The sequence below is a fragment of the Carassius carassius genome, chromosome 10, assembly GCF_963082965.1.
Source record: "Carassius carassius chromosome 10, fCarCar2.1, whole genome shotgun sequence".
Taxonomy (NCBI): Eukaryota; Metazoa; Chordata; class Actinopteri; order Cypriniformes; family Cyprinidae; genus Carassius; species Carassius carassius.
The window spans coordinates 35617445-35632484 of NC_081764.1; the positions used below are offsets into that span (position 1 = coordinate 35617445).

Sequence of the window (15040 nt, forward strand, 5' to 3'; positions counted from 1 at the left end):
AAACACATTTCTTATTACTTCTTTACACTTTTTACATTTGTTATTGTTTTTGTTCAAAGATAAAAGGTTAGCTTGATTTTGATGTAGTAGTTCAGAAGCCCCTCAAACCCTTGTTTTTGTTTTCACCTTGAGAAAATGGTGATTGTTTTGTCTGGTAGATTTTAGTTGAGACGGGTGCTTTCACAGCCAAACCTATAAATATCAGTGGCTTGAGGGCCTTGTCATTTCATAGTTTTCAAGATGAAGAGACGTTTCACAGCAAGGGAAGCTCTGGATCTAGTTGTGGCCACCAACAGTGAAAGTGAGGATGAAGAGTTGACTTCAGAGGATGAAGTCGAGCTTGCATTAGTCTGACTCTGATAGCTCGTGTTCCTCTGATGACAGCACTGAGAGTGAGGACACAGAAGAGACTGCAGATCTTCAGTGGAATTAAAAAAATGGGCAGATTCTCTGGTCTTCCACTCACACTGAGACGCTGCGCTACAATCCTGCCAAGGGTATGACCCCGGGTCCCACACACTATGCAACTGCCCGCATCACAACTTTGCAGTCCTGCTTCGACCTCTTCATCACCGAAGAAATCATTCAGCTTCTTCTGGAGAACACTAATTTACACGGGAGGCGTTTTGTGACGGATTGGATTGATTTTGATTCTACTGACATTCAGGCATACATCGGGCTGCTGTTTCTGGCCGGCGTGTACAAGTCCCGAAATGAATCAACAAGAAGCCTGTGGGATGTGGAAAACGGACGTTCCATTTTCCGAGCCACCATGTCCCACCATAAATTCAAGCTCTTGAGCTCCACCCTGAGGTTTGATGACAGGATGACACGACCTGCACGTTACATGCATGACAAGCTGGCTGCATTTCGGACCATCTGGGAGAAGTGGACACATCGCCTTCTCCAGGGGAACACTGTGACCTGCGACAATTTTTTCACCTCCTATGGACTGGCGGAGGAGCTTCTAAAGAGGAAGATGGCCCTAGTCGGCACAATTCGCAGGAACAAGCCAGAATTTCCCCCACAGCTGCTGCAAATAAAGCATAGAGCACTTCTGTCCTCCCTCTTTGCTTTTACTAAGACGCACACAGCTGTGTCTTACGTACCCAAACGAGGGAAGATTGTGCTGCTCCTTAGTACCAAGCACCGCGAGCCAGCTGTGACCGACACTGAAGAAAAGAAGCCAGTGATCATCACAGACTACAACCGCTGCAAAGGAGGTGTCGACAACCTGGACAAGGTATGTGTCATTATGCTTCAGTTACACACACATTTATTCTTACTGCATAATGCTTTTATTATTTAGTATTTTTGTATCTATATATTCAGTGTTGTAGTTGTGTGAAAGAGGAGAAGAATATCTTGTTTATTTTTATTCTTACTGCATAGTTCTTTTATAATTTAGTATTTCTTGCATTTCTATACACAATATTATATTTTTGTGAATGATGAGAAGAATATTTAGTTTATTTCTTCTTTTGCAGGTTGTTGGCACCTACAGCTGTAGGAGAAGAACATGTCGGTGGCCAGTGGTTCTCTTCTACAACCTTGTAGATGTGTCTTCCTTCAACTCCTTTGTACTGTGGTCAGCCGTGGATCCCTCCTGGAACCAGGGCAAAACATTTAGACGGAGGCTGTTTTTGGAGGAACTGGGGAAAGCACTTGTGATGCCGCAAATGTCACGAAGACAGCGCATCCCCCGCACACCATCTACGTCCACCAGGATGGAGGATCAACAGCGGGGAGACCCAAACACCAAAAAGAGGAAGGTCTGCACATTCTGCACTGACAAAAAGAAAAAAAGTGCTTCCACCTGCAACAAGTGTGGCAAGCATATCTGCAAAGTCCACACAATCACATACTGCAGCTCCTGCTGTGAGTGAATTCCCTCATAGTAGTCAAATGCCTACTATTTATCTGTTCTCTACTAATTCCCTCTGCGTAAATGTCTACTCTTTCTGTTCTGAGTGTTCTCGAGTTTTGCACAATAAATCTTGTTCTTGTTCAGAGTGATCTTGTATTTTTGCTTGATTTATAGAGCAATATAAGATATATTCTATCAAAAAGTAAAAACTTTGGAGGATAATAGGAGTAATAAAACAATGATTTGACTTGGACATTTTTGTCCTTTATGGACCTGAGTGGTAGTTTTTATTTTAAATCTAATACTGCATAAAAATATGAAAGCATAAAAATGAATGTTGTTGTTAACCATTGACATATCCAAGGATGTAATATTTAAAGAAAAAAAAAACTGCTTAGCATTTAGTATATGGAAATGTTTTATTATTATAATCATTTTTATAAAAATCAACAGTGGCATTATGTAAAGAAACCGGCGTTTAAGGTGTTAAAATTCTGAATATTAATGAATCTTTGGTAATTATGATTAGAACTGATGCTGGAAAAAAAACTAAGTCAGTGAAAGTGGAAAAAAATATTAATCTATAATATTTTTATGACACTTTTTTTGACAAGGACATTTTTGTCCTTTATGGGCCTGAGTGGTAGTTTTATTTTTTAGCTGACACTGCACAAAAAATATAAATGCATCCAAATTAATATTGTTGTTAATAATTAACATATCAAAGACTGAAATAATCAAAGAAAAAAAATCTTCTTAGCATTCACTATATGGAAAATAATAATAAAAATTATTATTTTTATTTAAAACAACAGTGGCATTATGTAGAGAAACCAGCATTTAAAGGGTTAAAATTCTGAAAATTAATGAATGTTTGGTAATTATGAATAGAACTGATGCTAGTAAAACATCTAAGTCAGTGAAAGTGGAGAAAAATATTAATCTATAATATTTTTATGACACTTTTTTGACATGGACATTTTTGTCCTTTATGGACCTGAGAGGTAGCTTTTTTTTTAAAATCTGATACTGCATAAAAATATGAATGCATAAAAATTAATGTTGTCGTTAATCATTGACATAACCAAGGCTGTAATAATCAAAGAAAAAAAATGCTTAGCATTTAGTAAATTGAAAATAATTACATTTTTCTTTTTTTCATAAAAAAACAGCAGTGGCATTATGTAAACAAACCAGCATTTAAAGGGTTAAAATTCTTAAAATCAATGAGTGTTTGGTCATTATGATTAGAGCTGATGCTGGTTAAAAAAATGGCATCAGTGAAAGTGGAAAAAAATATAAATCTATAATATTTTTATGACACTTTTTGGACATGGACATTTTTGTCCCTTATGAACCTATGTGTAACTTTTTTTAGTTGATGCACAAGGGTTAAGTCAATGATTCGTAAATTCGTGCAGGAAGACGCCAAAAATTGGGATAAGTGGTTAGAACCCTTGTTGTTCGCCGTGCGAGAGATCCCCGCGAGCCTCCACGGGGTTTTCCCCCTGCAAGCTTCTCTACGGACGGCAGCCCCGAGGTGCTGGATGTCCTGAGAGAAACTTGGGAGGAGGGACCGTCTCAAAGCAAAAATGAAATTCAGTATGTCCTGGACTTGAGAACAAAACTCCACACTTTGGGGCGGCTATCAAGGGAGAATTTGTTACAAGCCCAGGACAGACAGAGCCGGCTGTACAACAGGGGCGCTAAGTTACGCAAATTTGCACCGGGAGAGAAAGTACTTGTATTACTCCCCAACCTCAAGCTCCAAATTAATGGCAAAGTGGCAGGGACCATTTGAGGCCGCACGACAAGTCGGAGAGCTCGATTATGAGGTTATACGGTCGGATAGGAACAGGGCACGTCAAATATATCACCTCAATCTCCTTAAAAAATGGTGGTGGAGCCAGTGATGTTGGCGATGGTGATTAGTGGAGAGGAGGATCTTGGCCCGGAGGCGAATGTCAAATCTCAATCCCTCACCCTGGCCCCAGGTGGAGATCACCTCTCGCCGTCCCAGCTCACTGACGTAACAAGATTGCAGGCTGAATTTGCCGATGTGTTCTTGCCCCTACCCGGCCGTACCAACCTGATTCAGCACCATATCGAGACAGAGCCGGGCGTGGTAGTTCGCAGCCGGCCGTATCGCTTGCCTGAGCATAAGAAAAAGGTAGTTCAGGCTGAATTAGACGCCATGCTTGAAATGGGGGTAGTAGAAGAATCCAACAGTGACTGGGCGAGCCCGATAGTTTTGGTTCCGAAAACGGATGGCTGAGTCCGTTTCTGTGTGGATTACTGCAAGGTGAATGCTGTGTCGAAATTCGACGCATATCCAATGCCGCAGGTTGACGAGTTGCTTGATTGGCTCGGCACGGCTCATTTTTATTCAACGTTGAACCTAACAAAGGGATATTGGCAGATCCCCTTGTCCCCTTTATCCAAAGAAAAGACAGCTTTCACAACGCCGTTTGGTTTACACCAATTTGTTACCCTTCCGTTCGGGTTGTTCGGGGCTCCGGCCACCTTTCAGCGACTCACGGACAAGATCCTGCGACCCCATGCTGCATATGTGGCTGCCTACTTGGATGATATCATTATATATAGTAATGATTGGCAGTGGCATATGCAGCATTTGAGGGCGGTCTTGAGGTTGCTGAGAGGGGCTGGACTCACGACCAACCCGAAGAAGTGTGCGGTTGGGCGTGTGGAGGTAAGGTATCTGGGCTTCAACTTGGGGCATGGACAGGTGCGTCCCCAAATTGACAAGACAGCCGCTGTCACAACCTGTCCGCGTCCGATTCATGAACCAGGAAACTACACAATCAGACAATCCCAGACAAAGAAGCCTTTGCTTTAAAACAGCATGGTCCGATATAGGCCGATAGTTAGTTAAAACTGCTGGATCACCTCCTTATTCTACTAGAACATGACAAACTTTCATCACCGGTGTTGGGCAGTAACTAGTTACTGTAATAATATTACTTTTTGCAGAATTAAGTAGTGTAACTAATTACTAATAAGATTTCAGTAATAGTACAGCATCCATAAAACAGCTCATTACTTAGTTACGTTACTTTTATTGGATGTATCAACATCCAATAATTCCTGGACTTATTTTCATAATTTTCACATGAAGTCAGCAGTGCATCAGGAAAACTTGGCATATGGAAAAGCTAACATTCAGGGGATGGAAATATTGTCATTCCACTGATTTTGTCAGGAGTAAAGCTGATCTGAACACAGATGTGTAAGTTGTGGCATTACATGGCTTGCCCACATCCCTGTGATCCACATAGAAATTATATACTATAATTAAAAATCTTATGAACATGATTTTTTTAAAAAAAATCATGAAATATAATTATATTTTGGTAACGGAGAAATGATAGCTACAATTAGCTTTTACTTAAAAGTCACTATCAATCCATGAGTGTTTGTTAAAGGTTCTGACACGAACCAGTGATGAGCAGAAATATGTTATAACATTTTAGAACAATTCAACAATTAAAACTTCTGTGGGGCGTGAAGGAAAAGTAATTTAACTATTTATTGTTGCCAGAAAGTAATAAGGAAAATAATACTATTACTTTTGAAAGGAGTAACTTGTAACGAGTGATAAAATATATTTTTGGAGTAACGAGCCCAACACTGTAACTCTAACATTCATGACACAATGACCCTGAAGAAATTCAAGAGTGTCTCTTTATTATGTTCATTATTGCAGTACATTTTGTAATGTTCTTCAGTATCATTTGCTTGTTTTGTTACGGAGCGTTTGTCATTTTCTGCTGTGTTTCAGTTCTGTTCAGTGTTCTGAGTATGGGTCACCATACTTGGCTTTATCATGTCTCTTTTGTTCTGCCATAGATTTACAATAGATCAGCTGGGATAAAAACAACACAAGCTGGACAGTTTTAACCTGCAGTTTCCCATCAGCACCACCATACACACCTTTGTAAAATAAACTGTTGGATGGATGATGTATATCTGTCTCTATGAACATGATTAAGAGCATGAAGTCAGAAATACTGATACATTTAAATTACATACAGTATACAAAGTATCTGTATATTTCTCTACAGAATGATTATGTCAAGGTTTTTGATATTCATTTTCTTGGTAGACAGATACAGTGTTTATTCTGGTCAGAAATTAACATCAGCTGTTACAGCTATACCCTACATAATTAAAGAAAAACGTCGAAAGACAAAATATTATTTATATAATATGAAACATATCTTTTCATAATTTAGAAATGTAATCTCTTTCGCTTTCTCTCGATCTCTGTGTCCGCAGCGGCGCTCCGTACATGAGCATCGACCGAATGAACGGAGCGGATGTCGGCGGCGCTGCTCGGTAATTAACCGCACCGTGGGCTCCGTCATCAGCTCGAGCGCGTCCGCCTCTCTCGTTATATCGAGGGTAAGTCTAATGAAATACGCAAGGAATTATTATCCTATCGATCTGTGTAGTGTGAACACGAGCACAGCACAGCAGTCTGTCTGTCCGCCTCGCGCGTCATGATCTCCGTCGCGCTGCAGCGATGCGATGCGAGATCAAAGGCGGCGGATGACGCGCGGATGATCGGCGGAGGACCACTGCAGCGGCGCGAGCGGGACGACATTTTATTCTCCTGTCAGATGTTCATGCATGCCTTATTTTCCCATAACGGGTCGCTGTTTGATGTTTCCAGCGGCAGGAATGAGTTGATCTGCAGAATCATATTTCATCATTATTAGCATCATCATGCATCACAGAAGACCTGGACAATACAGAGAAATTAGAAATGGTGGTTCTGAGGCCCGGAAAAGTCCTAACACAATCTCAAAATGGACAGTTTTCTTGAGTAAAATAGTTATCATATATTCTCATATATATATATATATATATATATATATATATATATATATATATATATATTTTTAAATGATATGAAAAAAATAAAATAAATTAATTAACAGGTGAAAGATGCAGGACCTGCTGTTAAGGTGTACAAGATTTTTCTTTGATATTATTTGAATGCTTCTTTAATTCACTTCTTCAGCTGGATCATGTTGTGAAGCATCACCAAGAAATTTAGATTCAAAACTGTTTTGGACGCCATATAAATAATGTACATAAATTAAAAAGATTTTAATGGGCACAGATGTTCTTTACTAAACCTTGAATGCAGGCTGAGTCTGTGGCATGTCCACCCCGGAGCCCTCGTTAGGAGGCACACCCTGTCCGGGGCCCTCGCCTGGTCCAGGCCCGTCTCCAGGGGCCGTGCTGGGGTCCGGACTGTCCCCTGGATCCTCACACAGCATGATGGGCCCCAGTCCTGGACCAGCCACCTCCACAGGACTCTCCTTTCCTCCGCAAGCGTCTGTGGGATACAGCCAGGAGAGTCTGCACCAGATGCACAAGGTGGAGGTCTTACCCAACCTAAAACCCAGTAGAAGAGCTCATATCTCTATTAATGTCTGTATTTGTCCTACAGCCAGTGGAGGAGAACCTTTCAGAAGACGCTCGCTTCAGTCAGATGAAGGTGGTTCCGATGAGGGCCGGTCACAGTGGGATGACCCGTCCAGGGAGCCCGATGGACCAGCACTCGCAAGGTAACACTTCACAGCCTTCACCATCAGCAGCCAAAGGGGCCGTTTAACTAGTAGAGTCTGACTGATGTCAGTTTTCGGGTCCCTAGTTACATTTTAATTTGTGCATTCAGTTATTGCTTTACTTTGCTACATGAGACTCAGCATTTGAGAAGCGCTGCTGTCTGTTCCGTTACAGACAGGATGATGTTTTACTGTTTGACTGAAGTGTTGTTTCTGTCTCCTGCAGGATACCCGTCTCCGCTGGGCTCTTCAGAGCACGTGTCCAGTCCTGTGTCCACCAGCGGGCCTCCATCAGGTCCTCTCCTGTCCACCTCTGGCTCCAGCTCTGCCTCGCTGGACGGTGTGGACGGCCAGACCCTCTCGCAGCAGAACCGTCCGGGAAGCCAAAGTGTGGCCCCGGGCTCCAGCAGTTCCTCCGCTCCGACACCCTTCAACCAGAGCCAGCTGCACCAGCTGCGAGCACAGATCATGGCCTATAAGATGCTGGCGCGCGGGCAGCCGCTCCCAGAACACCTGCAGATGGCGGTGCAGGGCAAGCGTCCCATGCCAGGGATGCCCCAGGGTCCGTCTCCAGGCGGAGGAGCGAGCGCCGGCTTCAGCCGAGGACATGGTGAGCAGAAACCCGACACACTTCATCTATCACACGTGTATCTGAGCTCTTCATGCTTGTTCTGATAGTTGAAATCAATTACTGATGATGGAATTTCATTATCTGATGACAAGGTACATATTGTAATGTTTAATTGGTTATGGAGTGCAGGGTTGGGCAAAATTCAGAATTTAGTTGTTTGGTTTAATTTGAATTGAATTAAATTATTCCCACAGGATGTTAAACTGTAATGACAGTCAAGTCAAGTCAAGTCACCTTTATTTATATAGCGCTTTAAACAAAATACATTGCGTTAAAGCAACTGAACAACATTCATTAGGAAAACAGTGTGTCAATAATGCAAAATGATAGTTAAAGGCAGTTCATCATTGAATTCAATGATGTCATCTCTGTTCAGTTAAATAGTGTCTGCGCATTTATTTGCAATCAAGTCAACGATATCGCTGTAGATGAAGTGTCCCCAACTAAGCAAGCCAGAGGCGACAGCGGCAAGGAACCGAAACTCCATCGGTGACAGAATGGAGAAAAAAACCTTGGGAGAAACCAGGCTCAGTTGGGGGCCAGTTCTCCTCTGACCAGACGAAACCAGTAGTTCAATTCCAGGCTGCAGCAAAGTCAGATTGTGCAGAAGAATCATCTGTTTCCTGTGGTCTTGTCCTGGTGCTCCTCTGAGACAAGGTCTTTACAGGGGATCTGTATCTGGGGCTCTAGTGGTCCTGGTCTCCGCTGTCTTTCAGGGATGTAGAGGTCCTTTCTAGGTGCTGATCCACCATCTGGTCTGGATACGTACTGGATCCGGGTGACTGCAGTGACCCTCTGATCTGGACACAGACTGGATCTGGTGGCCACGGTGACCTCGGAACAAGAGAGAAACAGACAAATATTAGCGTAGATGCCATTCTTCTAATGATGTAGCAAGTACATAGGGTGTTATGGGAAGTGTTTCCGGTTCCGGTTTACCTAATTAATGCAACCTAAAAATCCTTTAACGGATTTGGATATTAAAAGCATATTAGTATGTTATGTGTATGCCAGGTTAAAGAGATGGGTCTTTAATCTAGATTTAAACTGCAAGAGTGTGTCTGCCTCCCGAACAATGTTAGGTAGGTTATTCCAGAGTTTGGGCGCCAAATAGGAAAAGGATCTGCCGCCCACAGTTGATTTTGATATTCTAGGTATTATCAAATTGCCTGAGTTTTGAGAACGTAGCGGACGTAGAGGATTATAATGTAAAAGGAGCTCATTCAAATACTGAGGTGCTAAACCATTCAGGGCTTTATAGGTAATAAGCAATATTTTAAAATCTATACGATGTTTGATAGGGAGCCAGTGCATTGTTGACAGGACCGGGCTAATATGGTCATACTTCCTGGTTCTAGTAAGAACTCTTGCTGCTGCATTTTGGACTAGCTGTAGTTTGTTTACTAAGCGTGCAGAACAACCACCCAATAAAGCATTACAATAATCTAAGCTTGAGCTTATAAATGTATGGATTAACATTTCTGCATTTGACATTGAGAGCATAGGCCATAATTTAGATATATTTTTGAGATGGAAAAATGCAGTTTTACAAATGCTAGAAACGTGGCTTTCTAAGGAAAGATTGCGGTCAAATAGCACACCTAGGTTCCTAACTGATGACGAAGAATTGACAGAGCAACCATCAAGTCTTAGACAGTGTCATCCAGTGTTTTATATCGACTATGCATTCCATTAGTTTTTCAAATTGGTGTGTTTCACCGGGCCGTGAAGAAATATAAAGTTGAGTATCATCACCATAACAGTGAAAGCTAACACCATGTTTCCTGATGATATCTCCCAAGGGTAACATGTGAAGCGTGAAGAGTAGCGGCCCTAGTACTGAGCCTTGAGGTACTCCATACTGCACTTGTGATCGATAGGATACATCTTCATTCACTGCTACGAACTGATGGCGGTCATATAAGTACGATTTAAACCATGCTAATGCACTTCCACTGATGCCAACAAAGTGTTCAAGTCTATGCAAAAGAATGTTGTCGTCAATTGTGTCAAACGCAGCACTAAGATCCAATAAAACTAATAGAGAAATACACCCACGATCAGATGATAAGAGCAGATCATTTGTAACTCTAAGAAGAGCAGTCTCAGTACTATGATACGGTCTAAATCCTGACTGGAAATCCTCACATATACCATTTTTCTCTAAGAAGGAATATAATTGTGAGGATACCACCTTTTCTAGTATCTTGGACAGAAAAGGGAGATTCGAGATTGGTCTATAATTAACTAGTTCTTTGGGGTCAAGTTGTGGTTTTTTGATGAGAGGCTTAATAACAGCCAGTTTGAAGGTTTTGGGGACATGTCCTAATGACAATGAGGATTTAATAATAGTCAGAAGAGGATCTATGACTTCTGGAAGCACCTCTTTTAGGATCTTAGATGGTATAGGGTCTAATATACATGTTGTTGGTTTAGATGATTTAACAAGTTTATACAATTCTTCCTCTCCTATGGTAGAGAATGAGTGGAACTGTTCCTCAGGGGGTCTATAGTGCACTGTCTGATGTGATACTGTAGCTGACGGCTGAATGGTTGCAATTTTATCTCTAATAGTATCGATTTTAGAAGTAAAGTAGTTCATAAAGTCATTACTGCTGTGGTGTTGGGAAATGTCAACACTTGTTGAGGCTTTATTTTTCATTAATTTAGCCACTGTATTAAATAAATACCTGGGGTTATGTTTGTTTTCTTCTAAAAGAGAAGAAAAGTAATCGGATCTAGCAGTTTTTAATGCTTTTCTGTAGGATAGGTTACTTTCCCGCCAAGCAATACGAAATACCTCTAGTTTTGTTTTCCTCCAGCTGCGCTCCATTTTTCGGGCTGCTCTCTTTAGGGTGCGAGTATGCTCATTATACCATGGTGTCAAACTGTTTTCCTTAACCTTCCTTAAGCGTAAAGGAGCAACTGTATTTAAAGTGCTAGAAAAGAGAGAGTCCATAGTTTCTGTTACATCATCAAGTTGTTCTGAGGTTTTGGATATGCTAAGGAATTTGGATACATCAGGAAGATAACTTAAAAAGCAGTCTTTTGTGGTAGAAGTGATGGTTCTTCCATACTTGTTACAAGAAGTAGAATTTACAATTTTGGCTATATGAAGGAAGATGAACTGACTGAAATGCAGTTCAAAGAATTTCAACGCAGTCAAACAACCAGTCCTTAAATTCACAGTTGGGTTCTGTGCATATCTCGCTCCTAGTTCAGACTGAAGTGTATTCCTGGCTTCTGTTCTGAATGATGCTCAGCACTGATGGAGTGGAGGTGTGTTGAACAGTCAGTGGCGCTGCGCTCGTCTGTGGTGACTTTAGTAAAGGGTTAGTTTGTTCCGGTTGCTCCACAGGGATAGTGGGACCCAACATGCCTCCTCCTGGACCTTCTGGAGTCCCAGCTGGTGTTCAGGGCCAGAACCACAATGGGCCCCCGAAACCATGGCCTGAAGGTGAGAGCGCATCCATGCAGCGTGTGCTGGCTGAACTACTTCTGGTAACGTGCTTCTGAATGGTGAAGCAGCCTGTGATGATGTGTGTCTGTGTGGCAGGTCCTCTGGTCAATGCAGCGACTCCCTCGAACGCTCCTCAGAAGCTGATGCCGCCGCAGCCCACTGGACGTCCCTCTCCTGCGCCACCGTCTGTGCCGCCCGCTGCGTCTCCAGTCATGCCGCCCCAGACCCAGTCTCCGGGACACCTGGCCCATCCGTCTCAACCCACCACCATGGTGCCGCTGCACCAGAAGCAGAACCGCATCACACCGGTTCAGAAGCCCTGCGGTCTGGACCCTGTGGAGATCCTGCAGGAGAGAGAGTACCGGTGAGTCACAGAACCACAGGCAGTGATGGACGTGAGAAAACAAATGATCTCCTCAGGACACAGCTTCTGCTGTTTGTCAAACCAGCCTCCTCTCAACCAAAAGAAATTAGGCTTTTAGAGGTTTGTTTCTAGTGAATCTGCACTAAAGTGATTTTCTCCATGGTCTGTTCTGAATACAAGGACTTGGATTCCTAATCACTATGAAATAGTTGAAATGTACAGTTTAACCATAAAGGCTGCCTGAAGTTCAGCAGTTCAGCGGCTTTAAAAAAATCATCCAACAAACAAGTTTTTCAGGCACAGATCGGCTCGTTTGTGTTGTTTGATGTGTAACTCTGATGTTCACTGAGTGGTTCCAGGACTTCTGATGCTTTGTCTCTGTGCAGGCTGGAGGCTCGTATCACTCACCGTATTCAGGAGCTGGAGAATCTTCCAGGGTCTCTGGCTGGAGATCTGCGCACCAAAGCCACGGTTGAGCTCAAAGCACTCCGACTGCTCAACTTCCAGAGACAGGTGATGAACCTGGACTGATGCTGTGATCCACATCAGTCCGCCTCCTCAGTGCATCTGTTCAACGTCCTCTGCTAAAAGCGCTCTGATGTTCATCTGTTTTCCTTCACAGCTGCGTCAGGAGGTGGTGGTTTGCATGAGACGTGACACGGCCTTAGAAACCTCCCTGGACTCAAAGGGCTACAAGCGCAACAAGAGACAGTCCTTACGTGAAGCGCGAATCACAGAGAAACTAGAGAAACAGCAGAAGATCGAACAGGAACGCAAACGCAGGCAGAAACACCAGGCAAGCATCTATAGCACATTCACAGCGGCTCTCTGATTCCTCCAAACGTCTGAGACCACACTGGAAATCTGGGATTTAAAATCTAATTTAAACCTACAAATAAGAAGATCATTTTATGATGTTAAAGGAAAAGTTATGATGTAAAACAAACACAATATATCAAATTGAGCTCTATTTGTTTCTAAGCGACCAATCAGAAGATCAGAGATCATGTTGTTCTTCCAGTGAAGCTGAAGATGCTCTGTGGATCATCTCAGGTCCTGCTGAAGAACACGATGATCAGGTTTAGTTGGTGACTGATTCTCACATGCATCTTCCTTCTGCAGTTCAGCTGCTCACTCCTATTGTGATGCTGATCATATGATTAGTAATTAAATATTTTGTATTAAATTACAGGAGAATGCAAAATAAACATTTCCACATGTGTTCTCAGACGTTTGGAGCAAACTTCAGTCACTCTGATAATTCCCATGATTCATTTCTCTGCAGGAATATCTCAACAGCATCCTGCAGCACGCCAAAGACTTTAAGGAGTACCATCGGTCCATCACCGCGAAGATCCAGAAACTGACCAAGGCTGTGGCCACATACCACGCCAACACTGAGCGCGAGCAGAAGAAAGAGAACGAGCGCATCGAGAAAGAGCGAATGAGACGCCTGATGGTACACACACAAAAACTCTCACACACTTACACTCACACAAACAATCACACACACACACACACACTCTCACACACTTACACTCACATTTGCACACACTCACGCACAAACACTCATACACTCTCACACTCACTATCACACACAAACACTACCATGCACACACTCATGCACAAACACTACCATGCACACACTCATGCACAAACACTCACACTATCTCACACACACACACACACACACCTACACCCACTCACGCTCACATTTGCACACACTCACACACAAACACTCACACACTCTCACACTCACTATCACACACAAACACTACCATGCACACACGCATGCACAAACACTCTCACACTTGCACACATCACACACAAACACTACCATGCACACACGCATGCACAAACACTCACACTCTCACACTTGCACACAATATCACACACAAACACTACCATGCACACACTCACGCACAAACACTCATACACTCTCACACTCACACACACTATCACACACAAACACTACCATGCACACACTCACGCACAAACACTCACATACTCTCACACTCACACACACTATCACACACAAACACTACCATGCACACACACATGCACAAACACTCACACACTCTCACACACTATCTCACACAAACACTACCATGCACACACTCACGCACACTCACACTCTCACACTTGCACACACTATCACACACAAATACTACCATGCAAAAACTCTCACACACTTAAACTCACACAAACAATCACACACACACACACACACACACTCTCACACACACCCACTCACGCTCACACTTGCACACACTCACGCACAAACACTCACACACACTCATACTCACACACAACATCACACACAAACACTACCATGCACACACGCATGCACAAACACTCACACACTCACACTCTTACACTCACTATCACACACAAACACTACCATGCACACACGCATGCACAAACACTCACACACTCACACTCTTACACTCACTATCACACACAAACACTACCATGCACACACTCACACACAAACACTCACACTCTCACACTTGCACACACTCATGCACAAACACTCTCACACTCACACACTAACCTGAGGTCAGGTGTGTAGCTGGTGTGTATTGTGTGTGTTTGTCCTGCAGGCTGAGGATGAGGAGGGTTACAGGAAGCTGATTGACCAGAAGAAGGACAAGCGTCTGGCGTATCTGCTGCAGCAGACGGATGAGTACGTGGCTAATCTGACGGAGCTGGTCCGCGCTCATAAAGCTGTGCAGGCCCTGAAGGAGAAGAAGAAGAAGAAGAGGAAGAAGAAGAAGCTGGAGAATGCAGAGGGCCAGTCGGGGGCCCTGGGACCCGATGGAGAGGTGGGTGCAACGTCACAATATCCAATATTTCAGGAAAGTTGTGGATGTCTGAAAAGTCTGCTGCACTGATCTACATGAGGCTCTGATGAGGATGATAATGATGATGATGTTTGCAGCCTCTGGATGAGACGAGTCAGATGAGTGATCTTCCAGTGAAGGTGATCCACGTGGACAGTGGGAAGATTCTGACTGGAGTGGATGCTCCTAAAGCTGGACAGCTGGACACGTGGCTGGAGATGAACCCTGGGTAAGAGGACAGTTGATCATCTGTGCTGCTAATGATTCAATCATCTCCA

At 43.1% G+C, this 15040-nt stretch overlaps 2 protein-coding genes across 3 annotated transcripts in view; both read left to right on the top strand.

Moving 5' to 3' along the window:
• The first annotated feature begins 923 nt into the window (after window positions 1-923).
• On the top strand, window positions 924-1912 carry LOC132151413 (uncharacterized). The gene is made up of 2 exons (XM_059559522.1): window positions 924-1243; window positions 1488-1912. Exons 1-2 carry the CDS (start codon window positions 980-982, stop codon window positions 1884-1886), a joined length of 663 nt encoding a protein of 220 aa, XP_059415505.1. The 5' UTR covers window positions 924-979; the 3' UTR covers window positions 1887-1912.
• Window positions 1913-6163: 4251 nt separating this feature from the next.
• Window positions 6164-15040, top strand: part of LOC132152227 (transcription activator BRG1) — a 33246-nt gene continuing 24369 nt past the window's right edge. For both annotated transcript variants that reach the window (XM_059561040.1, XM_059561041.1), the window contains exons 1-11: window positions 6164-6289; window positions 7041-7273; window positions 7347-7464; window positions 7691-8074; window positions 11454-11552; window positions 11652-11919; window positions 12306-12432; window positions 12542-12715; window positions 13205-13378; window positions 14523-14744; window positions 14861-14991. In XM_059561040.1, coding sequence (XP_059417023.1) covers window positions 7055-7273; window positions 7347-7464; window positions 7691-8074; window positions 11454-11552; window positions 11652-11919; window positions 12306-12432; window positions 12542-12715; window positions 13205-13378; window positions 14523-14744; window positions 14861-14991 — 1916 coding nt within the window. In that variant the 5' untranslated portion in view covers window positions 6164-6289; window positions 7041-7054. The remainder of the gene's footprint in view (window positions 6290-7040; window positions 7274-7346; window positions 7465-7690; window positions 8075-11453; window positions 11553-11651; window positions 11920-12305; window positions 12433-12541; window positions 12716-13204; window positions 13379-14522; window positions 14745-14860; window positions 14992-15040) is intronic.